The 27365-nt window shown below is 39.8% G+C and overlaps 1 protein-coding gene across 1 annotated transcript; it reads right to left on the bottom strand.

Moving 5' to 3' along the window:
- Positions 1–3462: 3462 nt before the first annotated feature.
- On the bottom strand, positions 3463–16145 carry LOC127652372 (E3 ubiquitin/ISG15 ligase TRIM25-like). Its single transcript, XM_052138479.1, has 5 exons — positions 15564–16145; positions 14087–14182; positions 8790–9023; positions 4251–4410; positions 3463–3689 (listed from the first exon to the last, which is right to left on the bottom strand). Exons 1-5 carry the CDS (start codon positions 16143–16145, stop codon positions 3463–3465), a joined length of 1299 nt encoding a protein of 432 aa, XP_051994439.1.
- Between the last annotated feature and the right edge of the window lie 11220 nt (positions 16146–27365).

Genomic DNA, 27365 nt, shown 5'->3' on the forward strand with positions numbered 1-27365 from the left:
TAGTATTTAATAATAATATTATAAATATTAATATTATTACTAAATAATATTATTAAACATTGTAATAATATGAGTAATATTAAATAATAATATTATAAATATTACAAATATTACTAAATATGTTATAATAATATTAATAGTATTTAATAATAATATTATAAATATTAATATTATTACTAAATAATATTATTAAACATTATAATAATATGAGTAATATTAAATAATAATATTAGAAATATTACTAATATAATAATATTAGATAGCTACATTTTTGTAATATGAACCAACAATGAACAATAATTTCAAAGAACTGAAATATTACTAATATTACTAAATATTTAATTAAATTTCCATAAATATTACTAATATTAAAATATTAGTTAGCTACATTTGTTAACATGAACTAACAATGAACAATAATTTTAAAGCACTGAAATATTACCAATATTACAAAATATTAATATAAAATATTTTATAATAATATTATTCAATATTACTGATAATTGTTTGTGTTAATTTTAACATGTAGTACTACAGGTTGATGCACTATGAACTAACAATGAACTTTATTTTCATAAATTAAAACCAATATTAATAAATTCTGTAAAAATGCTAATATTAGCTCATGACACCGAATGCATTTACAAATGTTAACAAATACAACATTATTGTAAAGTGTTACCAATTATATTATATCTAAAGAAATGAAGCCTATTTTTAGATTTTTTTTGCACTGTGGAATTATTTTCATGACAATTAAGCACATTTACCAATAAACTTTCTGAATGTTTTAATTGTGTATATTTTATATAACAAGTGTCCTTTTAGACTGAAATATTTTAGCCTGTTTATAACATTTATGCATTTAAATCCATCCAATTGAATTGTGTAATGTTTAACAAATTTGAATTAATTACAATAAAATAAATAAATAAATAATAATTATTTAATATATATATATATATATATATATATATATATATATATATATATATATATATATATATATATTTGTATTATTATTATTAAAGATTACTCAATTCACGTTTATGGAATTTGGATATGAAATTGAAATGTATAAATCTAAAAATTAACTTTTTGTGTACAGAAATGTGTTACTGTATTACAGTAGCACCATAAATTAAACTATTGAATGAAATGCTACCATAATGTATAAGTACTTCATTTAATATATACCTTATATACAATATATATCATGTTTTATATATTTCTCCCATTACATTAAACAGCTATAAGGAAACTGAGTTCTCAGCTTGTTGTCATGAAGTCATTTTTATGAAATCTATTATTCAAAATGAACCGCAATTACAATATCACTGGAAATAATCGACAATTATGGTTTTTGTCATAATCGTACAGCCCAACTTAATAGTATTAAAAATAGGCTTCAACATAACTTCTTATTTCTTCTCTTGTTTTCAGAGTTAAATATGAGTTTGACATGTTCTTGATAGGATTTGTGATGTTTTCTGATGTCGGGCATCTGTATCATGCTGGAGTTTATGATGCTGCGCTGCACCAATCTTTAACAATATATCTGTTTATCCTTATTTTTCTATGATAAAGCAAAACAATATCGTTTGTCATGTGGCATGATATCAACTAGAGTTCGGCTGATAACTAAAGTGGTGAAAAAGGCAGAAAACTGATTAATCGTCCGAGTTTTTAAAATCACTTTATAGAATATAAAACAAAATCGTAGTCTTTCCTTACAGTGACGGGCAAGACTTTGAGACCACAAGAGTCCAAAATTAATATAATCTCAGATGCAATTTATTGTTCACCCAAAATCCTAATAATAACCAGAAAAGAATGAAGATTTGATGCATACATTTATAAATATAAGCAAAGGACTCTTAAAGGATTAGTTCAACCAGAAATGAAAATTCAGTCATTGTTTACTCACCCCTGTGTTGTTACAACACTATATGACTTTCTCTCTTTTTCTGAACACAAAGGGAGAAATGTTGCTCTCTGTGATGTCATACAATGGCAGTTTATGGTGACACCTCTTCAAGCTTCAAAAGAACACAAAAGTATAATTCAGAAGTCTCATTAATTATTCATGAGACTCATGATTGTTATGAAAGTATACAATAAGATTTGATGAGAAACTGAAATCTGATGTATTATTTAGTGAAACTGTGAACTGTTGATCTGTGTGTGTTCATGAGAGTGCACGAGAGCAGCAGTTCACGCAGACCCCTCGCGACATTGGGGCGTTCAAGAGAAAAGAGTGTTTATCTAAAAACAGCGATAGTGACAACAGAACACACACAACTGCACACAAAACAGAGAACAGAACTCACTAAACATGTCTGAAGAGTTTGTAGCTTAAGAATTGATGCATTTCTGTGCCCAGCCTTATTTTTTTCAGTGTAATCCCAAAAAATTACAGAGTCCACCTTTAAGAATGGAGAAACACTTAATATTTCTTAATACATGACCAGAGTTTCACAGTTTGTTTTAATCAGCCGAGGAGAGGGATGAGTGCAGTGGAACGAGAGAGAGAGAGAGAGAGAGAGAGAGAGAGAGAGAGAGAGAGAGAGAGAGACACATGCAGCTGCCATGTGTGTGTTTGTGTTTTGTAGATATTTGTTTTCATTAAACAATATTTTGACGGTTCAGCCGGTTCCCGCCTCCTCCTTTCCCAAACCTTTATTGTGTTACAATAGCATATGTACATTTTTGTAAAGAAAGCCCCTCAAATAACAATGATTCAATATATAATGATGAATTAACTTTAAATAGATATATTTAAATAATTCAAATGAATGACATTATTGTGGCAGAGGAGTTCAGCATTGATAAGGCATGACAAAAGTGTCTTTAGAATCCAATATATCGTTTATTTGCATATTATTAAACATGAGCCAATCATTGGCCTACAGTTCACAGCAATCCATTTTGCAACTGAATTTGTCAACCAGTCTGAGATTTATTAGATTTTATAAGGGCTTTTCTAAGGACACGGCAACGTACACCTGAGTCAGACATCAGACATAAAAATACCACTTTTAGGTCACCGTGTCAAGTTAAATGTAGTTTAATACATAGAAAAACACGTCTTGAGATCACTGCCTTTGGATTTGTGCTCCATCAAGCTGTGATTGTACACAAGAATGTGTTCTCATCTTGTGCTGTCTGCTGTCGGTGGTTTGTTCTCTGTATAAGCTGCACGTTGCCTTGATAGCTGGAGTTTTGCTTACTGCCCCCTGGAGGAAATTGTTGGTACTTCAAGTTTGAATTGCTCAGAAATCTTCCGTATTAAGGTCTGGGGACATGATTAATTGTGTAAATGTATTTATGCATAATTTTTTATATTATTAATCACACAGCGTTAAATCAACAGCTCTAAAATGAACTATTAATTTTGATAAAGAACAAGAGGACCCTTCACTATGCTGAACTTAAACTCTTAACTTGAACTTAAAACTGTTGTCATTTTTTCCCTTGAATTTCAATGTATGTATTGTAATTAATCAGACCCATACGATAGGCCTCGTCGAGCAATACATCTTTGCCAGTCTCTGGGTCCCAAACCGTTATGGTGGTGGTGGTTCTTCTTTTCCGTGAATCATGTGCTGTCATTGGTTCTCTATGCAGCTCCACCAGGGTGTTTTCCAGGGAATTCCCAGGAATCTCATCTTTCGTCTTGCTGTTGTAGCCTATAGATATTGGTTAGAGTTTGGGAGTTATTGTTACTTGTTTTCCACTATTACTTCAATACATCTGCCATCACAGAGTCCCACCCAACTCCAGCCAAGACACATGTCTCTGCCATCACTATTCCTATACAAGTGATTATAGCCATTAAGTTATTGGCTTCCCCAACTGAGACTCGGTTCCTCCCAAGGTTTTGTCCTCATCTCTTGGTTCCCGTTGGCTTGTTCCTTTGGGCGTTTGTTTGGCATTATTCTATTCTTTGCAAAGCTGCTTTGGAGCAATATGTATAAGCATAACAAATACATTTAAATGAATGAATTGATATTAGTGTGTCTTCTTTTCCCTAGTAATGTACCATGTAGGAACGGTCAGAAGTCGGTATGATCTGAATGATTGTCACTGTAGAATCCGTGGGACAAATGAAGTTTAATTCCCATTATAAGTTGAATTCTTATCAAATTCAATCTACATCAATTCCATTTTATATTTATTAACTGATGCTCAAATTACATCTAAATAAATAAAGAATGAACTAAAGAATGAAGGAATATCCAGAAATGTACCTCCAGCAAATATCTTCTCCATCTCCTCTTCGCAGAAATGCTCCAGTTGGTCTCTGAGTTGAGAGACAGAGTTCATTATGTGATCATAAGGGAGATGAGAAGTGACATTGATGCTGGGCGAGTCTGTAAGTCCAGAAGGGGCGGAGAGAGAATGGAAACTCTACAGACACAAAGCCAAACAGATTTTACATTTACATTTATGCATTTGGTAGATGCTTTTATCCAAAGCGACTTATAGAGCTCATATTACAGAGACAATCCCCCCGGAGCAACCTGGAGTTAAATGCCTTGCTCAAGGACACAATGGTGGTGGCTGTGGGGATCGAACCAGCAACCTTCTGCTTACCAGTCCAGTGCTTTAGCTCACTATGCATTATTACTATACGGTCCAGACCTCCTCAGAGGGACTGAGAAATGGCACCTCTCTTTGGTTACTGCGGTCATGTTTGACCTGAAGGGTGCGATGTGTAACGATTTTTTTTTCTGGAAGAACAATAAATATATGCATTTCCTTTGGGATTTTTTGCTATTTTGATCTTTACATTACCATTAATTTGCATATACAAATAAGCTAATTTTTGAAGAACAAAGACAAAACAAAGGGTGCATCTCAATCAGGTCCCTGTGTGTGTGTTTTTGTATGTGTGTGTTTGTTTCTGTATATGGGTGTGTGTGTGTGTGTATGTGTGTTTGTGTGTGTGTGTGTGTGTGTGAGTGTGTGTTTGTGTATGTGTGTGTGCGCCTCACGGCTCTCCGAACCTCCGAGCTAAGGCTGCGGTAAGCCTCCTCATTCTCTGACATGGGATGCTGTAGACGATGAGAGTGGGCCTGTCGCTTTTTCTCAGCCAGCCTGAACACCTCCTCCATCAGCCAGGGTCTCTGAGGAGCGTGTGCCCAAAACTGCTGTTGCAGTTACATGAGCCACAGTCCTAAACCTCGTCCATTTCCCCTCGACATCCAAAGGAGTGGGGGATGATGCCAACCCCAGCTGCAAGCGATGCTGAAATTCTCACTTGCAACTTTCATCAGCTAGCCTAGACCAGGCCACTATGGGTTTGAAAGGGGTCCTGGGTTTACACCCTCCTCCAGAGTGGATGAATGGCAGGCGTATCTTACAGATGACAAGTCGATGGTCAGTGGGCAGATCATCCGCTGTTCCATCACTATGTAGTCCAGCAGATGTTCTTGCTTGGACCCGGCATGCTTCCATGATGTTGTGTGGATGCGCCGATGCCGGAACAGTGTGTTGGTAATTACAACCCCATGGGCTGCACAAAAATCTAGCAGCCTCCTACCGTTGTTATTGAGCTGATCTGGCCCATGTCTTCCAATCACTCCTGACCAGGTACTAGCATCATGACCAACTCGGGCATTGAAATCACCCAACATGATGATTCTATCCCGAGGGGCCACTTTAGCCACCACCTGTGACAGGAGGTCATAGAAGGCATCTGACTCATCTGCCTTTCCCACATCCCTCCATGGATGTTTGTCTTCGGTGGGGGCATAAGTAACCACGACCACCACTCCTCGCCTCTGGTTGATGGGAAGGCAAACCCAAAGTAACCTGGGGCTCATAGCTTCCCACACCTCACCGCCATGCTCCCACGCTAGCTGAGGTGCCATCTTTGGAGGAAGTACTGAAGGCGATCCGGAGCCTGAGACCAGGAAAGGCACTGGGCAGAGATGATCTCCCAAGCGAAATGCTGAGGGAGGGTGGCGTTTGTGCACAGACTGCCCTACATGACATCATAACAACAGTCTGTACCACTGGGCGGGTTCCGCAGGATTCTCTTTCCCGGCATCTCGCTCCTCAGTGTGCCGGGAAAGGTCCTGGCAAGGATTATTCAACATCGCCTTGCCAGGCACGCTGAGGAGAGGCTTGCAGAGCCCCAGTGTGGTTTCAGGAAAGGGTGGTCTTGCACAGATGCCATATTCTCTGTTTGTCTGCTACAGCAGAGGTGTAGGGAATTCTAGCAAGACCTACACCTCTGCTTTATTGACCTGGTCAAGACCTATGATACCATCAGTAGGCCTGGGCTCTGGGTTGTTCTTCGTGCTTTCGGAGTCCCAGACCCACTGCTCGCGATCATTAAGGACCTTCATGATGGCGAGCGGGCCTGGGTAAAACTATGTGGCCGGGAGTCAGAGCCATTCCCTCTGGCTCCCACATTATTTAATATCTATTTCGACCACGTGGTTCGTGAATCCTTTGATGGCTGTACCGGAGGAATTTCCATCTTGTACAGATATAATGGGAGGTTGATCGATGCCTGGGTGCGGTCAAGGGATGGCTCCCTATTGTTCAACCACATTATGTATGCTGATGATCTGGTGATTGCTGCTCACTCAGAGGAGGAGTTGGAGGTGCTGCTGATGAACTTGGAGCTTGCCACTAAGAGATGGGGCCTTACCATCAGCCCAACCAAAACTAAGCACCTGCCTGGGTATTATGTACCATCGGACACTCCACCCCCACAGCTCCCAATAGGTGATGGGGCAGTTGTGGAGAGAGTGGAGTGTTTTCCATACCTGGGCAGTGTGCTTATGACCAGCTCCGGTTTGACAGCAAAGGTCACACTCCAAATCAGCTGAGCGGCATTATCTTTTCATCGGTTGAGTAACGCTGTGTGGAAGCTACCCGGTTTGTCGCTCCGCACGAAGCTTCAGGTATTTTCGGCCACGGTCATTCCCTCCCTTCTCTATGCTGACGTGGACCCCCCTAATGGAACATCTTCCATTAAATTTCTTACATTTAGGCTGGCCTGCCTATAATCCTTCCTGGGTTTAACGAGGCTGCATTGTGTAAGGAGCTCACAAATCCTTGAAAGATGTGGACAAAGTCCCATCGGTGAGCTCCTCCAGCAGACAAGGTTGCTTTGGCTGGTTCATGTAGCCCGCATGCCCGGCCAACGCATGCCTAAACAGCTTTTGTTCGGCCAGATAGAGGGGGCTAAGCGGGCACGGCACAGGCTGGAGAAGGGATGGAGTGATGTGGAGCTGAGTGGGCTTGCCGATGACTGGTACCAGCGGTGTCAAGATCGGCCTATTTGGGGGAGGCTTGTGAAGGACGCTACTGGCCAGTTGGAGGCAGTCGCCCTCCAACAACAACGGAGGGCAGAGGAGCAATGCTCACAACAATGAGCAGAGCGCCGGGTGGTTAAAGCACAGTAGGGGGCACAGGTTGTGCATCAACCAGTCATCTCAGTCAGTCGACCCGTGTCACCTGTTGGATCTGTCCCGTGACCTCCTGCCAGCTGGCGTTCAACACTTCACGTGGCCTAAACGTGCACATAGCCTGGCACAAGCGTCATGGTGACGTCACCACCACTTAGTGGCAAATGGCGTTTTTTGTTGTTGTGTGAGATTGCAGTCATCAGCTGGAAAACAACAGATTACTTGTAATGCCAACAATGACCAAGCTTTGGCTGTAGAGCTCCACTTATTGATGCCCTGGTTCTGTGTCTGTGTTCTGCATTGAGTGTGTTATCGTCTCACCTCATCAATTCTGAGTATGTGTGTGTGTGTGTGTGTGTGTGTGTTAAGCATTTTGACCGATTTATTTTTTTATTTTTTTGACAAATGTAAAAAAAGCTCTGTGTTATTGTATCACCAATTAATTTTTGTGTAAGTGTGTGTGTGTGTGTGTGTGAGTGTGTTTGTGTTTATGTGTGAGTGGGTGTGTTTGTTTTGCACTGAGGATGTTTAAGAGTCTCACCCTGTTGTGGCTGATTTGTTGAATGTATTTGACAGATAAAAAAAAACTCTCTGTTTTTTGGTCTTTCCCATTCTTTTTTAATGGTCTATCAATTTTGACCACAAATGCCAAACGTGTCGCTTTTTTTTATGAACACTTTTTCCAAGTCAAATTCAAGCCCAATTTAGTTTTTTGGATGGAAATGTATGAAAAGTCACCAAGTCTTGTACTGCATAGATAAAGGAAACCATTTTTATTAAATGAGGATGTATTTAGTATTTAGGTCAAAAATGACCAAAAACCATAGGAGGGTTCTAATAAACATCTGCTAAACATCTTAAAAAGGTCCAATTTAACCTTCAAAATCATTCAAAAGCATAAACATCTCAAAGACATCTGCTGAACATCTTAATGACATCCGAGAGGAAACGTCTAATAGATGATTTGCAGAAGAGCAATCAACCTAAAAATACATCTTACAGACACACATCACCCAGTTGTCTATTTGATGTGTGTGTTTGAATCTGGAAGATGTATTTTTTAGGTTGTTTGCTGATCTGCAATATGTCTATAATATGTTTCTTCATGGTTGTCAATAAGATATTCAGCAGATGTCTTTGAGACGTTTATGATTTTGAATGTTAAATTTGACCTTTTTAAGATGTTTAGCAGATGTTAATTAGATTTGACACTTTCCAGATGAAACGCTCATAAACAGACATCTCGGAGATGTACGTGTGGTATCTGGGATATGAATTATGGTCCAGCAAAATGAGTAAAAACTCTCTGTAATAAGAAGACTTCACTCAAGTCCACTGAGTGTTTTTCTAGATTTCGGTTACCTGGAGGACATTGATATCATCGTTGGAGTATGAAAGCCGCTGAAACTCAGCATCTCTCCTCCTCAGATCATCAATCTCCTGCTCCAGTTGTTTCAAGAGTTCTTCAGCTCGACTCACTGCAGCCTTCTCCTGATCTCTGATCAGCTGTGTGACCTCAGAGCGCCTTCTCTCAATGGATGAGATGAACTCGGTGAAGATCAGCTCACAGTCCTCCACTGCTGTCTGTGCAGAGTGCTGTTAGTGTAACAGGGTTAAAAAAGACAAATCCAAGATTTATTATTGGTTTTATACCATATGAGCTGAATTTTATTATATATGAAAAACTTTGTAATAAATCCAAGTATAATTCTGTCATCATGTGCTCACACAGCAACACAGTGTGTTCTTGAAGCTTGGAATAGACTTGGGGCGTGTGTTTATTTTTGCTAGGGCGACAAATGGGCAGGAGTAAAGACCTGAGTGACTTTAACAAGGGCCACATTGTTATGGCCAGACGACTGGGTCAGAGCATCTCTGAAACGTCAAGGCTTGTGGGGTGCTTGTGGGGTGCTCCCGGTCAGCAGTGGTGAGTTATTACTGACAGTGGTCCGAGGAGAGACAAACCACAAACCGGCGAAAGGGTGTTGGGTGCCCAAGGCACATAGATGCATGAGGGCAACGAAGGCTATCTCGTGTGGTCTGAACCCGACAGAAGGTCTACTGTAGCACAAGTCAAAGAAACCTTTAATGATGTTCCGGGAGGAATGTGTCAAAACACTACGTATGGAGCTGCTTAGCCGCAGACCAGTCAGAGTGCCCATTATAACCCCCATCCACCATCGAAAGCACCTACAATAGGCAATGGAACTGGTCCTTGGAGCAGTGGAAGAAGGTCACCTGGTCCGATGAATCCCATTTTCTTTTGTATCACGTGGACAGCCTTGTATGTGTGCACTGTTTCCTTGGGAAGTGATGGCACCAGGATGCACTGTGGGAGTGTGATGTTTTAGACAATGTTCGGCTAGGAAACTCATGAAACTCATGTGGACATCAATTTGACATGTGCCACCTACCTAACCATCATGGAAGGCGATCTATCTACAGGAGTCTGCAGTTGTATGTAAGTGTGTCTATTCCATTGTGTTACCATTATTAGAGTGGTATTCATTGCAAAATCAGGTGCTGTTTGTTTACTGTCTTGAACGTATTCACTGCTAGATTTGTTTTGACCTGTCACGTAGGATTCGTTGCTAGTTTTGCTTAGACTTCGGGTTGTATATCCAGTGTGTGTAAAACAATCGTCGTTTTAGTGTCTGCAAACAGTGCTAAACTTGTTTTAGAGTATTATTTATTGCTAAAGTGCAGCATAATTTATTTGCGCTGTACAGAAGTTGCGTTTGTTCCCGCGCAACCCTGAGTTTCGGTTTCGGGTGACCACGTGACTAGCTTTGTTGTGCTAAGTAGCATTAAGGCGTGGCTGCTTTTTTCCACTGAACGGCTCGTTAAAGTGTGTATTTATTGGACTTAATGCTGACGCGGAAGCGGAAGTGGTCGCCCTCGTGTAAAGTCCTCCTCGTGTGAAGACCTACTTGGGTAAAGACCAGCGAGTCTACCTGTGCGAGTCCACTGAGCAAGGACACCGACAAGGCTCCACTCACCAAAGCACTTAAGTATTTTTTACTTTTTATCTCTTTCATTATTTTACTTATACATACATACTAACATGTCTAGTTCACTAATAACACATGCCTTCAAGCACATCCCTGTTATCTGTTGTAGACCGTTCACAAGATACAGATGCAAGACAAAACGCAACCCACACAACCTACGGCCGCTTTGCACTTCAACACCTGCTCCACTCTCGTTCTCAGTGGGACTCTGGAACTGCCAGTCTGCTGTGAACAAAGCTGCCTTCATTCCAGCTTTAGCCACACAGTCCACCCTCAGCATCCTGGCACTGACGGAGACATGGATACGTCCTGAGGATACAGCAACACCTGCTGCTCTCTCCAACTCCTTCTCCCACACCCCTCGACATACTGGTAGGGGTGGGGAACAGGTTTGCTCATTCATAATAACTGGACTTTTTCACCACAGGCTTCACTATGTAACAATACATCTTTTGAATTCCATGCCATTACTACAATGCAACCCACAAAATTACATGTTGTTGTCATCTATCGCCCCCCAGGTCAGCTGACAAGCTTTCTTGAGGAATTGGATGTCCTGCTGTCCTCCTTGCCAGAGGATGGCAGGCCACTTGTGGTTCTTGGTGATTTCAACATACACCAAGACAAGCCCCAGGCCATTGAACTGAATACTCTTCTGGCCTCATTTGACTTGGAAAGACTACACACCACAGCAACTCACAGGTCGGGTAACCAGCTGGACCTCATTTTTACACGTAACTGTACCACCTCTAATATTCTTGTTACACATTTACATGTCTCTGATCACTACTTTGTTCAATTCAACATGATTCTCCCATCCATTGTAAAACCGACTCCACCTTTGGTTTCCTTTCGCTGTAACCTCCGTTCACTCTCACCCTCTCGCCTTTCCACTGATGTCTCTTGCCTCTCTTCCCACAATAAATGTATTTTCCATGCTTGATGTAAACACTGCCACAGACACACTTAGCTCTACTTTAACAACCTGTCTAGACACCATCTGTCCTCTCTCCTCTAGACCAGCACGGACTACACCACCCAGCCCCTGGCTGTCTGACATCCTTCATGAACATCGGACTGATCTCAGGGCAGCTGAGAGGAGATGGCGGAAATCTAAAGATCCAGCTGATCTAGGTAAATATCAGCTTCTGCTTGCAACTTTTTCAAATCACGTTAAAACTGCAAAAACTTCATATTACCAGACCAAGATCAACAGCACCACAGACACTCGTAGCTTGTTTAGAACATTTAACACACTTCTCTGCCCTCCCCCTCCACCACCTGACACATCACTGACAGCAGATATATTCGCCACATTCTTTACTGATAAGGTTAAAGCCATCAGCAATACATTCACTGCACCACACCCTGTCAAACACCTGGCTCCTGTATGTAACTCTTCTTTCCCTATGTTCTCTCCTTTAACTGACACTGAGGTCTCTAAACTCCACCTCTCCAACCACCCCACAACCTGTTCCCTTGACCCCATTCCATCACACCTTCTCCAGGCCATCTCTCCGTCCATCCTACCTGCACTTACACACATAATTAACACATCTCTTCTTGCAGGCACTTTTCCCACTACATTTAAGCAGGCTCGAGTAACCCCACTGCTGAAAAAACCTGCACTTAACCCCACACAGATAGAACACTACAGACCAGTCTCTCTCATCCCATTCATGGCAAAAACACTTGAAAGGGCAGTTTTCAATCAGATCCACAGACCAAGCTGCTGGATGACAATCAGTCAGGCTTCAAAAGTGGACACTCCACTGAGACTGCCCTGCTGTCTGTCACTGAGTCGCTGAGACAGGCGAAAGCTGAATCCAGATCATCCGTTCTGATTCTGCTGGACCTTTCTGCTGCCTTTGACACAGTCAACCATCAGATCCTACTCTCTACCCTCTCTAAACTGGGCATCACTGGAACTGGGCTTGACTGGTTCAACTCTTATCTCTCAGAAAGGTCCTTTGTGGTAGCATGGAGAAGGGAGGTATCCAAGCCACACCAGTTACTTACTGGGGTACCTCAGGGATCAGTGCTTGGGCCACTTCTCTTCTCCATATACACAACTTCACTGGGACCCATCATCCAGTCACATGGTTTCTCTTACCACTGCTACGCTGATGACACGCAACTCTATTTGTCTTTCCAGCCCAACGACACCACAGTGACCGCTCGAATCGCTGCCTGTCTGGCAGACATCTCAGCCTGGATGAAGGAACACCACCTTCAACTCAACCCAGCCAAGACCGAACTCCTTGTCTTTCCAGCCAACCCTGCTGTTGAACACAACATCACCGTGCAGCTGGGTCCAACTACAGTTTCACCTTCCAAAACGGTCAGAAATCTAGGGGTAACCATTGATGATGAGCTAAATTTCACAGACCACATTTCAAAGACTGCAAGATCATGTAGATTTACACTCTACAATATCAGGAAGATAAGACCCTTCCTCTCTGTACATGCCACACAACTGCTCGTTCAGTCCCTTGTCATAACTAGACTGGACTACTGTAACGCTCTCATTGCAGGCCTTCCTGCATGTGCTATTAGACCTCTCCAAATGATCCAGAATGCAGCAGCACGTCTGGTCTTTAATGAACCTAAGAGAGCACATGTTACACCACTTTTTGTCTCTCTCCACTGGCTGCCGGTTCATGCACGTATTAAATTCAAGGCCCTGATGCTGGCATACAAAACAGTCACTGGGTCTGCTCCAGCATACCTAAAAACATTTATGCAGAGCTACGTTCCCACCAGAAGCCTGCGGTTGGCTAAGGAACGTCGCCTTGTTGTACCAAAACAAAGAGGCACCAAAACTTTCCCGGACTTTCAGTTTCATCATACCACGGTGGTGGAATGACCTTCCCAACTCAATCCGGGAAGCTAACTCACTCTCTATCTTCAAAAAACGGCTAAAAACACATCTTTTCCAAAAGCACTTAACCGGTCACTAAAAAAAAAAAATCTGTTTTGTATACTATTCTGATGATAGTGAAACTTTGTAATATGGCACTTTTTGTACCACTGTCTCCCTAAGATGATTCGCTGATGTTTTTCCTCTTTTGTAAGTCGCTTTGGATAAAAGCGTCTGCCAAATGAATAAATGTAAATGTAATGTAAATGGAAGGCCAGGTACACCCCTTCCTGCAATGGTATTCCCTGATGACAGTGGCCTCTTTCATCCTGCCAAACACTGTTCGGGAATTGTTTGAGGAACATGATGGTTCAAGTTGTTGCCCTGGCTTCCAAATTCCCCGGATCTCAATCCGATTGAGCATCTGTGGGATGTGCTGGACCAACAAGTCCAAAAAATGGTGACTCCACCTCGCAACTTACAGGACTTGAAGGATCTGCTGCTGATGTCTTGTGCCAGATACCACAGGACGCCCTCAGGGGTCCATACCTCGGCGGGACATGGAGGACCAACAGCATATTAGGCAGTTGGTCTTTTTTTTGGCTCATAGGTGTATGTACTTTTCAGGAAAATGAAAAAGACGAAAGAAAATATAGAACCAAGTCCCTCAAAGTGATTGTTAATGATTAGTTGTATGGCAACATCTGCTTTGATCTTAGTGGTACTATACAGTACATCAAACAGCCATATTAAAAACTGAGACTTAAACTTCTCTTCTTAACATTCACCTTATGAGACTCCACAGCCTCTCTCAGCTCCTGAAGATCTTTCTCTCTCTGCTGGATTATCTGCTGGAATTTTCTCTGCGTCTCCGCCAGAAGTTTCTGTACAAAGCACAAATACTTGATAAACTGAGAAATGCTACGTAAGAGTGAATGATGGGGTTGTTTGAGTCTGTTAGGCTACGGTTTTATGACTGACATTACATAATCATACTGTACATCTGAGCCCCTGATTGCGAGAAAATGTATCTCTGAAAAATGTGACTGCACCTAATGTTAGGAAAGCATATGTTGCAGTGGGTAATATGCTGCCGTTTCCAGGTGAAATGTCCAATAGTGGCTCTTAAAGTTTGTTGTGTTTTAAACGTGTTCAAGTCTGTGACACGACCGAGTCCATTACAAGTCCAAGGTTTTAACCATTATAGGTTATAACTACACAATATAGGCCCAAAAAGCATCTCTCTCCTTTGAAGGTCATTTAAAAGTAGCCATTGAGGGCTCAAACCCTATGCTGCTTTTGATGTCATCGCTGACGTAAGAGTTATTAGTTACAGAACATTAACGGTTCAGTTGACTGAGCAAAAACCATGATGCTGCGTTCCATTCAACTCTGAAATTCTGGATTTCAAAATTCCCACCTGGAATAATGCAACATAATGCAACTTGTAGTCGGACTTCCAACTTGGAAATTCACAACTCCGATTCCGATGAGATTCCGACACCCGGGACAATTTACAAAGATATCGTAAATGTTCACGTTTTCAGGAAATAAAAAGCATCTATGAGTTAAATATCCTAAATTACATGATAATAAAACTTGTTTAACAATTGTTTGTAGAGACAGATGTGTAAACGGCAGATTAAACTATCTTTTGATCAATGCACACCTGTAGAACAAATGCTTCAATTTCATAGTATCATTTATCCTCCGCAATGTGGTTATTAGGAGATGTCTTTGTCATCAGTCGGACACTTGCTAAGCTAACGGTAGCGTTGCATTTTTACGTATACGTAATCTTCTGAGAATCCGGAAATGGAAAGCCTTTATGGTCGGAGATTACAAATTTCCCACAACTTTGAATGGAATGCAACATAAGTGCGAATGAGCAAAGATGGCAGAATTCAATTCTTCCGGGTGGCATTCGGAAGGCAAACAATTGCCTTTGAGATAAATGGGAATGCTAATGGATACCTCTCGCCAAGTATTGATGTTTAACTTGGTGCTAATTGTTACAAGTTTGAAATAAGATCAATATCATGACCTAATCTGTATTGGAGAATAGAACTCGCTTTCAGCGCCACCTTTGGACGTTAGACCTCGAACTGCATCGAATTGTACTTGCAGCAATGTATTTCAGGTCTGCAGAAATATATGTAGTCCTGTTTTTCCAGTAAGGCCAGTTTGCACATAGCTGAATGAACATAAACATGAACTAACTTAAAATCATTAGTGATGAGTGACAATTAAGGAAATGTTGGTTACCTGTTTCTCAATACTCGCTTCTGCAGCAGATAAAATGTTGTGGTTTTTGTGTTCATTTATCATACACAGCACACAAATGCATTTCTGGTCAGTGCGACAGTAAAATTCCAGCATTTTATCATGTTGAGGGTAGATCATCTCCTGGAGTCGTCCAGTGGCATCTATCACGCTGTGTCTTGTACCCTTGAAGAGATTCTCATGTTGTTTAAGATGATTTTGACAGTAAGAGTTCAGACACACCAGACAGGACTTGACGGCTTTCTGTTTTCTTCCAGTACAGACGCCACACTCCACATCTCCAGGACCAGCGTAGCATTGAGTAACTTGGATTCTTGCCCTCTTCAGTTTCTCCACCATTTCAGCAAGCATCACATTCTTCCCTAAATCAGGTCTTGGAGTGAAGGTCTTTCTACACGTAGGGCATCTGAAGACTCCCCTCAGATCATCCTGATTCCAGTATTCTGTAATACAGCTCATACAGTAACTGTGTCCACAGGAAATGGTCACTGGATCCTTTAGGAGATCCAGACACACTGAACAGCAGAACTGGTCATCAGTCCATGAAATATTGTCTTCTGCCATTTCACTGGATGTCCTAACAGATAGAGAGACAACACACACTGCAGCTTGACGAGTTTTGTTTCTTTTTCTCTTTACTGGAAACTTGACTTATCTTCCTGATTACATGCTTAAGTAACAGGTTTATTTCCTGAAGGGTGCAACTTACTGTAAACAATTTATTTTAATGTTATCCACTGTATTTTGTGTTTCAAAGGTGTGCATCAAAGTTTCAAACATATGAATGAACGATTTGAGTTCTCATCACAGAATGACAATAAACCAAAACATATAACCACGATCAGCTTATTTGTACCTGTACTTGTAACAATTAAAAGCTTTCACACTGAAATGGTGTCAGAACATGATTTCTCTAGTGCCTTGCTCATTTTGGGCTAACAGTCTTTGTGTAACAGCTTTTTTTCATACACCTCTTACAACAACACATTTTGTGTGTCCCACCTTTTAGCTCAACTCAAAACAATCACATGTTTTCTTACCTTCACTTCTGTAAAAAGATAAGTTGAATTTTTTTTAAATAAAAAGGCAGCAATGTGTTATGCATTAGGAGCATCTGCTGGAGAAACATGACAATTGCAATGACAAGTATAGCCTATAGGTGGCCTCAGTGTTCCCCTTATTTTTGCAAGGTCTCTGTAACTCAGTGCTGTAACTTAACGTCTTGATATTATCACAAGATATGTATATTGATATATATTTAGACATTATAATAGTTATAAAAATATATATTTTTGTCAATGTTTATGTTTTTTAAACCACTTGCTATGAATATATGCTGAGTTTACAATGCACAATTTACAGTTAAATCTGACCACGTCACAATGAGAAGACTTGGAATAAGTATTTAGTTATCTACCATGTATTTTGCAAACATCATTCAATTAAGTAATTCAAGAAAATTTGTTTTGCACTGCAATACATGTTTCCCAAACAAAAACAAGCAACGTTTGGTCTGAAACCTTGTACTTGAAGTCCTGTAAGTGTGTATATGTGTGTGTTCTGCATTGTGTTATAGTCTCACCAATTGATTTCTATGACGTTAAATGTTGGACAAAACAGAGCAAGCGCAGATCTGAACACAGTTGAACACTGTTGACGTGTTGTCTACGCGTTGTCTACGTGTTAAAAGTCGCGTATATTTGAACTGCCTGGCGTTCCATACAGCTGAAATTTTTACGCAATACGCACACAAGTCGGTTTTGACACTCAGGGGCGGGGCCCAATCCTTTCTGTTAACAAATGCTATTGGCTGCTGATCAAATCCTGTATTGATTGTCTGCATCTCTTCGAGTCTCTCGTGATTGGCTGTCGTTGGACAGATCTGCGCGCGTGTGTGGGACATGTCATTACTCGCGGTTTTGTTATTTCTGCTCGCGAGTTGTTAATTTTAGTGCCCAATCATATTTTTTTGTGCTCGAATTTGGTATTTGCAAGTTCTGCAGGTTTACATTTTACGTACGAACTGTGTCATGGTGCTCACACTGTTGTAATTCACTAGCGCGCTGTTTTGCAGGCCCGGATTAAGAATTCAGAGGCCCCTGGGCACAATGTCTTGTAGGGACCCCCACCCCACCCCACCCACACAATCAAGCTTTTGAATTTTTGGATACTATTTGCTGGTAACACCTATAGCGAGCAACTAGCTGGCATATGCAAGCACATAGTGCCTCACCTTTACCAATCCAGTTATATGAATCAAATTCTTCCATAATTAACACACAAACACGTACACACACCCATTAATGTAGCTTTCCTGTCTGTCTCTCTCTTCCTCTCCTGTCCTCTACTCCTCGGCTCTACAGGGGCTGCCGCTCTTTGTCTCTCTCCCCTCTCCTCTTCCTGTGATGAAAAGGATGCAAACAGTATAGGTCATCTTAACTCAACTTTTTACTCTTCTTTATACTCTCTCTTCTTTATACTAAAATAATTCTGCACTTATGTATTTAGCACTTTATTATTCATGGCCCCTAATGGCACTTTGTTTGATGATTGAATGATAGTGAAATGGTAGTAGACACATTACAAGATGCTGTAAGTATTATGGTATAATATTGGTTGCTTACAATACAAATTACAATTGCTGGTGTATGACCTGTCCAACTATTGACAAATGTACTACATGTAAGTCGCTTTGGATAAAAGCATCTGCCAAATGCCCTAAATGTAAATGTAAATCAAATGTAAAATAAAGCAGCTTGTTTTTGTTTTTTTTGATAATACTATATTTCATGTAAGTTGTTCTCTCTCTCTCTCTCTCTCTCACACACACACACACACACACACACACAATACCTCCTCCTCTCCTCAGGGGCTGTCTGTCTATCTTAATAATACTAATTTAATAGATCAGATGCACGCACAATTATCCGTGAACTTGATAAATGTTGCAGATATGTTCTTCTAGGATAGCCTGTGCCTACTATCCACAAACAAATTGCTTTCAACTTATGTGTGCAAAATTCAGAATTCAACGAATGTGCAGCAATTTCTACAAATAGAGACATTTTTGTGAATAAAATGTTGTATTTTGTATTAGTGATCATAATTTGCGCATGCAACAAAGAGGATGTAGCAGGTGACGCGTGCATTTATTGACGTCTTTTCTGAGTCGATCTCATTTGAGTGTATTCGGCAATGCTTATAACGTGTAATTAAACACGTTGAGTTTATATTCTGGGCTCATCAGATTTTTTTACATAGTATTATTAGTATGATTTTTACTGTCTGTTAATAACACTGTCCGTCTCTTTATGTTAAGGTTTGTATTAATTTCGATATGCCAGAGGGCAGAATAAGACAGGGAATTAAAGAATGCATTGTAGTTATGTTGACCTACTGTTTTCATAACACTGGATATTCTGCTAATTCACACTTTTCTAAAACGTTGCATAATGGCAATTAACTTATTTAGCAATTACACTAGTGCTAGTTTTGTTGCCAGTGTTGCTCAAATGCACGCGTGCGTGTCACCGCCAGCAGTAAGTACCTGCATGTGTTGGGAAAAGGGAGAAGAGCGAGTTCGACAAAAGGCGGATTCGAACTCTGGCCGAACGCGTCAAAAGCCATCATGCACCTCACGCCTTACGCTACAGTAGTTATTTTGTGTCAAGCGTCTTTTTGCTAAAAAGACAGGCACCGGGCCGGCACGTAGTGCAAATATACGCTCCGTTTTCGGAAATGAAATTTTTTTTTTTTTTAAATAAATAAATCTTCCCCTCGCTTGGGCCCCAAGTGCGCATGGGCCCCAAGTGCGCATGGGCCCCTGGGCCCGTGCCCATAATGCCCATTGGGTAATCCGGGCCTGCTGTTTTGTCCAACATTTAACGTCATAGATTTCCATGAATTTATATCTGTCTTCACGTGTCTGCTTGTCTGTCTGTCTGTGTGTTCGTTCTGCATTTTGTCTCTATTTTATTGATTTCCTCATTCATTTCTATGGTCAGACAAATTTTCCCTAAGAAACCTAAAATCACAGGACTTAATGACTACAGACCTGTCGCCCTGACATCTGTGGTCATGAAGTCATTTGCGAGACTGGTGTTGGCCCACCTGAAGGACATCACTGGACCCTTTCTGGACCCCCTTCAATTTGCTTATCGAGCAAACAGGTCTGTGGATGATGCAGTCAACATGGGTTTGCATCATATCCTGCAACATCTGGACAGACCGGGGACATACGTAAGGATCCTTTTTGTGGACTTCAGCTCGGCTTTCAACACAATCATACCAGATATACTCCGGACTAAGTTAAACCAACTCCCTGTTCCCACCTCTACCTGTCAGTGGATTACCAGCTTTCTGACGGACAGGCAGCAGCTTGTGAGGCAGGGAAAATTCACTTCCACCACCTGTACCATCAGCACTGGTGCCCCCCAGGGATGTGTGCTCTCCCCACTACTCTTCTCCAATGACTGCACCTCCAAGGACCCCTCTGTCAATCTCCTGAAGTTTGCAGACGACACCACTGTCATCGGCCTCATCCGAGATGATGATGAGTCTGCATATAGAAAGGAGGTTGAACGGCTGGCTGTCTGGTGCAGTCAAAACAACCTGGAGCTGAACACGCTCAAAACGGTGGAGGTGATTGTGGACTTTAGGAGGAACACCCCAACATTGTCCCCCTCACCATTCTGAACAGCACTGTGGCAGCAGTGGAGTCATTCAGGTTCCTGGGCACTACCATCTCACAGGACCTGAAGTGGGAGATACACATCGACTCCATTGTGAAAAAGGCCCAGCAGAGGTTGTACTTCCTTTGCCAGCTGAGGAAGTTCAACCTGCCACAGGTGCTGCTGAAACAGTTCTACTCAGCAGTCATTGAGTCTGTCCTCTGCACTTCAATCACTGTCTGGTTTGGTGCAGCTACGAAATCAGACATCAGAAGACTACAAAGGACAGTTCGGTCTGCTTAGAGGATTATTGGTTGCCCCCTGCCCCCCCCTTCAAGAACTGTACACTTCCAGAGTGAGGAAAAAGGCTGGTAAAATCACTCTGCACCCCACTCACCCTGCCCACTACCTTTTTGAATTGTTGCCTTCTGGCCGGCGCTTCAGAGCTCTGAGCACCAGAACCGTCAGACACAGGAACAGTTGTTTCCCTCAGGCCATCCATCTAATGAACAATTAAATTGCCCCATTGAGCAATAATTATGTGCAATACACAGTTTAATTTTAATTTTAATTTATATTATCCAACTTATCCACTTCTGCCATTACTTACATTGCTCTGTACATAATATACAGGTTTTTGTTCTTTATATACAGATTGTATTAGATTTGCACTACGTGTGTGTATGTGGGTATGTATGAAGGTGAGTGTATGTACGTATATGTATAATTATTTATTTTGTGTTCTTTTTTTTGTTTTTAATTACCTATGTTTTGCTGCTGTTTTTGGTATTGTTTGTATTGTTGTTGACTGGAAGCTCCTGTCACCTAGACAAATTCCTTGTATGTGTATAGCATACTTGGCAATAAAGCTGATTCTGATTCTGATGTGTCCTTTTTTGGACAAATACCTAAACTTAATGGAATCAGTTCATGTTTTAAGTGTGTTTTAAAATGGTAAAAAGAGGGATCACAAAGTTATATATCTCTCCAAAGAAGGATACCGTTTGTATTTGAAAAAATGTTCAATCAGTACACAAGGGTTAAACAATTCAGATGTGTGTAGAAGGCACCATTACAGATTCCCTTACTCACTCTTATAGCACAATGCAGAATGTTATTTCTTATTGTATTTAGGGATTCATATTTTCATAAAAATGAACTGTGCTCCAGTTAAAACTGAAGAGGTTCATAAACAGATGAATGTGGTTGGATTGGATGTGAGAGCAGGTTGGAGAAATCTATGCACACAATGTTGCAGAAATGCAGAAAGGCAAGAAAAAACAATTCCTTCGAAAATATGAAACGAAACACTGAATAAATCAGCAGGTGTGTGCTTCTATGAATCTGCATTTTGGGTCATCTAAAGACCTCGGATTAACCACTCTAATGGGATATTTAATTATGCATGTTCACAGGAAAGTCATTCTAGCCGCCATGTGATGAAGATGAGCTCAAAAGACTCGAAAATGTAACTTACATTATCACAGCGCCACCTGCAGTCAAGCGAGTGTCAATGCACTTGAATTGCTAATTGGGATTTTTGGGATTAATGTCGCCTTCACGTGCTATCAGATGAGTATCCCACTCCTAATTGCACATGAACGACCCCTCAAGTCATAATTACGACTGGGAAACTCTGAGATAATTTTGATACCAGAGTTTCTGAGATGGTAGTCGTCGCAAACTTTCAACATGGCGGAGGAGAGTACTGTTTTTATAGTGAGCGACAATTTTTAATCCTTTTTCTAAATACAGCTAATTGTTAGCGCTTACAGTTTTGGTCATAATCATTTATGTATATCAGCAAACATTTCATACTTGTACAATTTTACACCATAAAAGTTGCTTGTTCAAAATCTTAACCTTTCCTTGAATATGTAATACTTTTGGAGGTAAAGGTGTTGCAAAACTTGAGAGCTAGTTCCTGCTCTTTAGACATGTGTATGATCAATATTTGTACTTTAATTTTGGCATTTACTCCCACCGATGTGAAAACCTTTTATATTAAAATAAAACATTAAGCTTTCCACTATCAAAAATAAACCCATGTAATAAGTGTGCTTAGCAATAACACATGAACGGAGTGCGCTACAATCACTAACACTTTCATAGCTTATTGCTTTAATAGAAAACACATATTGCACCAATTTCATCATTAAAAAGTTGTACTCCTTAAAAAATGAATTGTAATTTTGAGACATGTGGATAAAATCATGAGCATAACATGAAATGAAGACTCAGTCATATCATAAACTTATAAAAGCTGTTTTGTTTTTCCTGCATGGAGAGGGGTCCCTGTATGGTCCGTGTATTTTTTGGTCATTCGATTTTCCTTTTAGAATCGGGTATTCAAAAACAAAAAACAAGTGGCTATTTGATTTTTGTTTTAAAATACAAAGATTAAAATTAAAATACAAAGCGTTTCTCTTTTTCAGTGTCAAAAAGGGATGAGTGATATTTAAAAAATAATTTGATTTTCATTTTCTATTTCGGATAACAAAAAATTGAATTACTTTAAAACAGAAACGCAAAAAGGACCATTTGTTCATATTCCGAGACCGGATGTGGTCATTTACGTGACAAGAGCGCCAATGAGGACGGAGCTGTGTAGAAAAAAGAAAAAGTATGTGCTGTGTGATTGCGCATGATCATAGAGAGTGATACATGGACATGGAGCAATACGTTGTTTCCCGAAACAATAAAAGTCGCATTTTCCAGGATATTTGTCAGTGACTACTGAGAGGTTAACTTCTTAAAATGCTAAATCTCTAAAATGATTAGATAACGTTACATATAGAGTATTTAACGTTAAGGGATAATCAACGACGAGGCGGACTTCTGACTGTCCGCTAAAGTTAGACAACACCTCCACTAACTTTAATGGGGTTAACTCAAATATTTGTATGATTTTTGTGTGTGGCATGTTTGCCTTTTACTGCTACATTATAGATGAACTGAACCTGGAAAATGCAACTTTTTCTGCAGTCATGTCTTCTTCCCTGAGAGAGACTCTTTTATTGTTTCGGAAAACAACGTTGTTACAGTCTTATCTGTTACATGTGTATTTTGTATCTCATCACTAGGGGGCGCTTGAGCGCTAAAACCCCTGGTATATAATCTGGCATGTATGATAGAAGAAGTCAGTTTGTTTGGAAGAGGGAAGCATGAGATTATACTTACACCTCAAGCAAAACTCAAAGGAGTCCTTATTGAGAAACTTTGTTTCCAGTTCAATCATATGGACTCTTTAAACCTTGTTTTATGTTTGGAATTTGTATATGTAGTCGCAAAGGCAATACATCTGTGAATATCAAATGGTTTCTCCCCAATGGATTTTTCTCACTGCAATTGCCTTGTGCATTATTAAATATCCAGAGTTCAAGGATTTACCTCTGTCAACGATCTTGTTTTTGAAATTGAAATTGTTGAGTAATTGGAGAGCACTTGAAGGGTGACTTTCTATTTTATGTATGAGTGGATTTTCTCTTCAACATCGAAGTGATTTGGACATCTTCCTAAACATTGACCGTTTCAAAATGTCATGGTAGTGATTCCATACTTGCCTAATGAATCACTCATCTACGATCTGATAAGTTTTTCTACGCAACAACGGTCGCCGATCTTTTTATTTTATGTTTATTGTCATTTCCATTTTTTTTCTATTGGTTATTTTACATTACTTTACAGACTGTCTTTTGGTATATTGTTTTGACCGTATAGCCTACTGGTTTAATTTCAATTTATTCTCTTTCTCATGTACATGCATTTCTCTGTTTATTTCTTATGATTTACTCAAAACCATAATTCATATAAAGGTATAAAAAAATATTTCTTGTCTCTAGTGTTTATGACAACCCGCCTGGAAAAACTAATAATAAATAGCTGTTAAGTTAATAGTTGGCGGGCTCGTCCTGTTGTTCAGATAGCCTATAGCTGCATGCTGCTCTTGTGGCTGGTGGTTATAACGTATTGCTCCATGTCTATGTATCACGCCCTATGATCACGCTCAATTACACAGCACATACTTTTTCTTTTTTTTTTGTAAATCAGTTCACTACACTTGGACCGCCCACAATTAACCCAATCTGAAAATTCTCTCATCATTTACTCACCCTCATGCTAAAGAAAGAAAGTCAAACACATCTGGGATGGCATGAGGGTGAGAATTCCCATTTTTGGGTGAACTTTCCCTTTAAATGTTTATAATTAAATAATAATAAAAATATATATATATATATATATATATATATATATATATATATATATATATATATATATATATATATGAAAAACTGTGCAAAAATTGGCATGATTCTACAATTTGAACAAAGTTGATTTTGTACTGTTAATTGTATTTTGTTATTATCTTCATGTTGTGGATCCTGCAGTCACTGAATCAGACATAGAGAGTCTCAGATCTGCATCACCAACATAATAATTGGTATCATGATGCAGCTCATCAACTTTCTCTGTCAACTCAGGCTTCGATTCTGACTTTAAAATTAGATTACTCGCTCGTGCACATGAAAGAGTGACGTTTACTGCACACAACAAATCACGTGAGAGAACGCGATTCACTTCTCGCGAGAGACTCAGCGGGATTTACCTCTCTGCTGAAACCGGATTATTATGAAAATAAGAATTTAAATAAATTTAAACTGTGCACACAAGACGTTGTTTTAAAAATATAAAACATATTAAGTGCATTTACACTGCTCAAAGACTTAAAACATGATTAACACTAAGGTGACCAGACGTCCCCAGAAATGCCGCAAATACACGACAAAAGGTCCGATCAAATAGCCCGCGGAGTACCAGAACAATGATGTAGTGATTATTTTCACCACCAGAGGGGGCTGCGAGCTACACTGAGTACTTGGTCACGCGCCGCTGCTTTAGTCATGAAGAAATTACGACGAGACATGAGACAGCATCATCAAGTTATCATCAAATATCAAAAGAGACAAAGTTATCGGGTTCAAGGTACTAACTACTCATGTTAAATTAAAGTAATACTATGTGTATGTACTATAACAGGGCCTGAACAGGGAGCGGGATTGTTTTGCACACAATTATAAACTTTACCTCAAGTTCCGTCGTCACAACGCAGAATTCCCGCACACATCTACCACGTGTGTGAAAGTACACAGAGATATGAACAAATTAAAATAATATTCTATTAAACAATTACACTTGCAGCTGTTACATTTGCAAAAAGGATATCTGTGTTCCAAAAGAGCCTAAAATGTCAAATAATAAGCCTAATTAGGGATGGTGAAGGTCCATTTCCAAAAGCACAAACATTATAAGAGATTTTAAAAGTTTTAATTACTGGTTGTAATGACTGTACAGTATGTTCACAGTTTGTTCAAATGAAAATATTAAATACAACAAGAAAATATTAAATATGGTAATTTCAGTATGATTTGTCATGTTTTCATATTTGTTATATTTTTGTAATGTTATTGAATTTTGTCATAATGTAAAACTGTTTTGATGGTTTTGCTGTTTGCAATGGTTACTATTCACTATTTTTCATAGTGTGAGTTTTGGTAAATTGTATTAAAACCAGTTTGGATCAGTTTGACCTGGAAACATAATTAATAATTACAATAGTATAATATTCATTAATAATAACAAATACAATATTGTATAACTTTGTGCCACTGCCACCCTATTGTTTTATATTTGTTATCACCCTGTATTCCCTCACCCCCACGGGCCCTGATATAGTACATAGTGTATGCTGAAGGAAATGTTACGTGAACTGCTGCAAACTAATTATTGTGATCAAATATATAAAACAGCTGGTATATCAATGCGTAAGCAAATTCATATCAGCCCACAACAAGAACACACAGAATTATTCACCCCTTTCCAAAGCAAACTTGAGCTTTTAATATTTAAAGAATAATGTTTTGCAGGTATCATATTAATCCTTCTTACTGGCTGATTTTTAGATTGAATATATAAACATAATATATTAGGCAAAGACATTTTTTGCTATGGCTAAAGAGGGTAAATGAAAAGTAATTACATTTGAAATAAAATACAACACTATCTGCTGAAAATCTACATTTAGATTCTCAAATCAATCATTTATCATGAAGGGTCGTCGTCATCATCATCGGACGGGCTTGTTAGGCACAACAATACTCTTCCACAACTTTTTATCCTCTGCCAATCTGGTGACCTCTTGCATTAGATGTTCTTTTTCCAATTCCAGGCCTAAGTGTTTAAGATCTTTGTACACTTTTTCTCGATATGACAAGCGCTGTCTACCACGTGGGTTTGATGTTACTTCCGACTTGTAAAGGGCATAGATTTTCGCCAGTTTGCCCTTGTTCATTAGTAGACAGTGTCCAATAAACTGCAGCTGTCTCGATCTAATAGTTGAACTGATTGGAATTTGGCCAGTTTTATTGTAAAGTTCTTGATTAGTCATATGAGCTTCAGCTTGATTGATGCCCAGCATGATCCGATAACACTTTCTGGTGAAGATGTCGAGTTTGTGCTCCAGTGCCTCAGTGAGCGCCCAAGACTAGCATCCATAAAGCAGCACAGAAGCTGCATTGAAAAGCCGCAGCTTAAACTTCACTTTCGGTCTGGGTGATCTCAGGATGGTTTTGAGTTTGGTAAAGGCAACCCAGGTGAGGGAGATTCGATTCTCAACATCTTTCTCGGTTGATACAATATAAGACCCCAAATTTGTCATCGACAATCGAAATTTTGTTTCCATCGATGACGAGTTGTTTTTGAGTTTGGGATTTGTCGATCAGTTGAATTTGGACGGTCTTTTCTACATTTATCTCAAGCCCCACTGCGGCAGTGTTTTTCTTGTTGATCACCTCAAACATACAATTGACTTGTCGATTGATTGTACATGACTCTGATTGGGTTAATCAGACTTGATGTCCATTGTTTTGGTGCCGTAAGATGCCTGTATACCAACTGACAGATGATGTGTGGTTGGCTTACCACAAAGTCGCCTCCATCTTTTAGCACCTCGGCTGTCATTGCATAGTCTGGGCCTGGTGCTTTATTTCGGTTGAGGGTCTCAATTGCATTGTCGACTTCCTCTTGCGTTACCTAATGGTATCAATTTTGAAGGGTC

This window comes from Xyrauchen texanus, chromosome 12, assembly GCF_025860055.1.
Source record: "Xyrauchen texanus isolate HMW12.3.18 chromosome 12, RBS_HiC_50CHRs, whole genome shotgun sequence".
Taxonomy (NCBI): Eukaryota; Metazoa; Chordata; class Actinopteri; order Cypriniformes; family Catostomidae; genus Xyrauchen; species Xyrauchen texanus.

Bases quoted from the DNA above. Each gene is read 5' to 3' on its own strand.
- LOC127652372 (XM_052138479.1), bottom strand. From the start codon at position 16,145: ATGGCAGAAGACAATATTTCATGGACTGATGACCAGTTCTGCTGTTCA. The intron at 14,183-15,563 runs GTAACCAACATT...TGCTTTGTACAG, and splicing joins AAGCGAGTATTGAGAAACAG to AAACTTCTGGCGGAGACGCA. The intron at 9,024-14,086 runs GTGAATGTTAAG...TTACACTAACAG, and splicing joins AGGCTGTGGAGTCTCATAAG to CACTCTGCACAGACAGCAGT.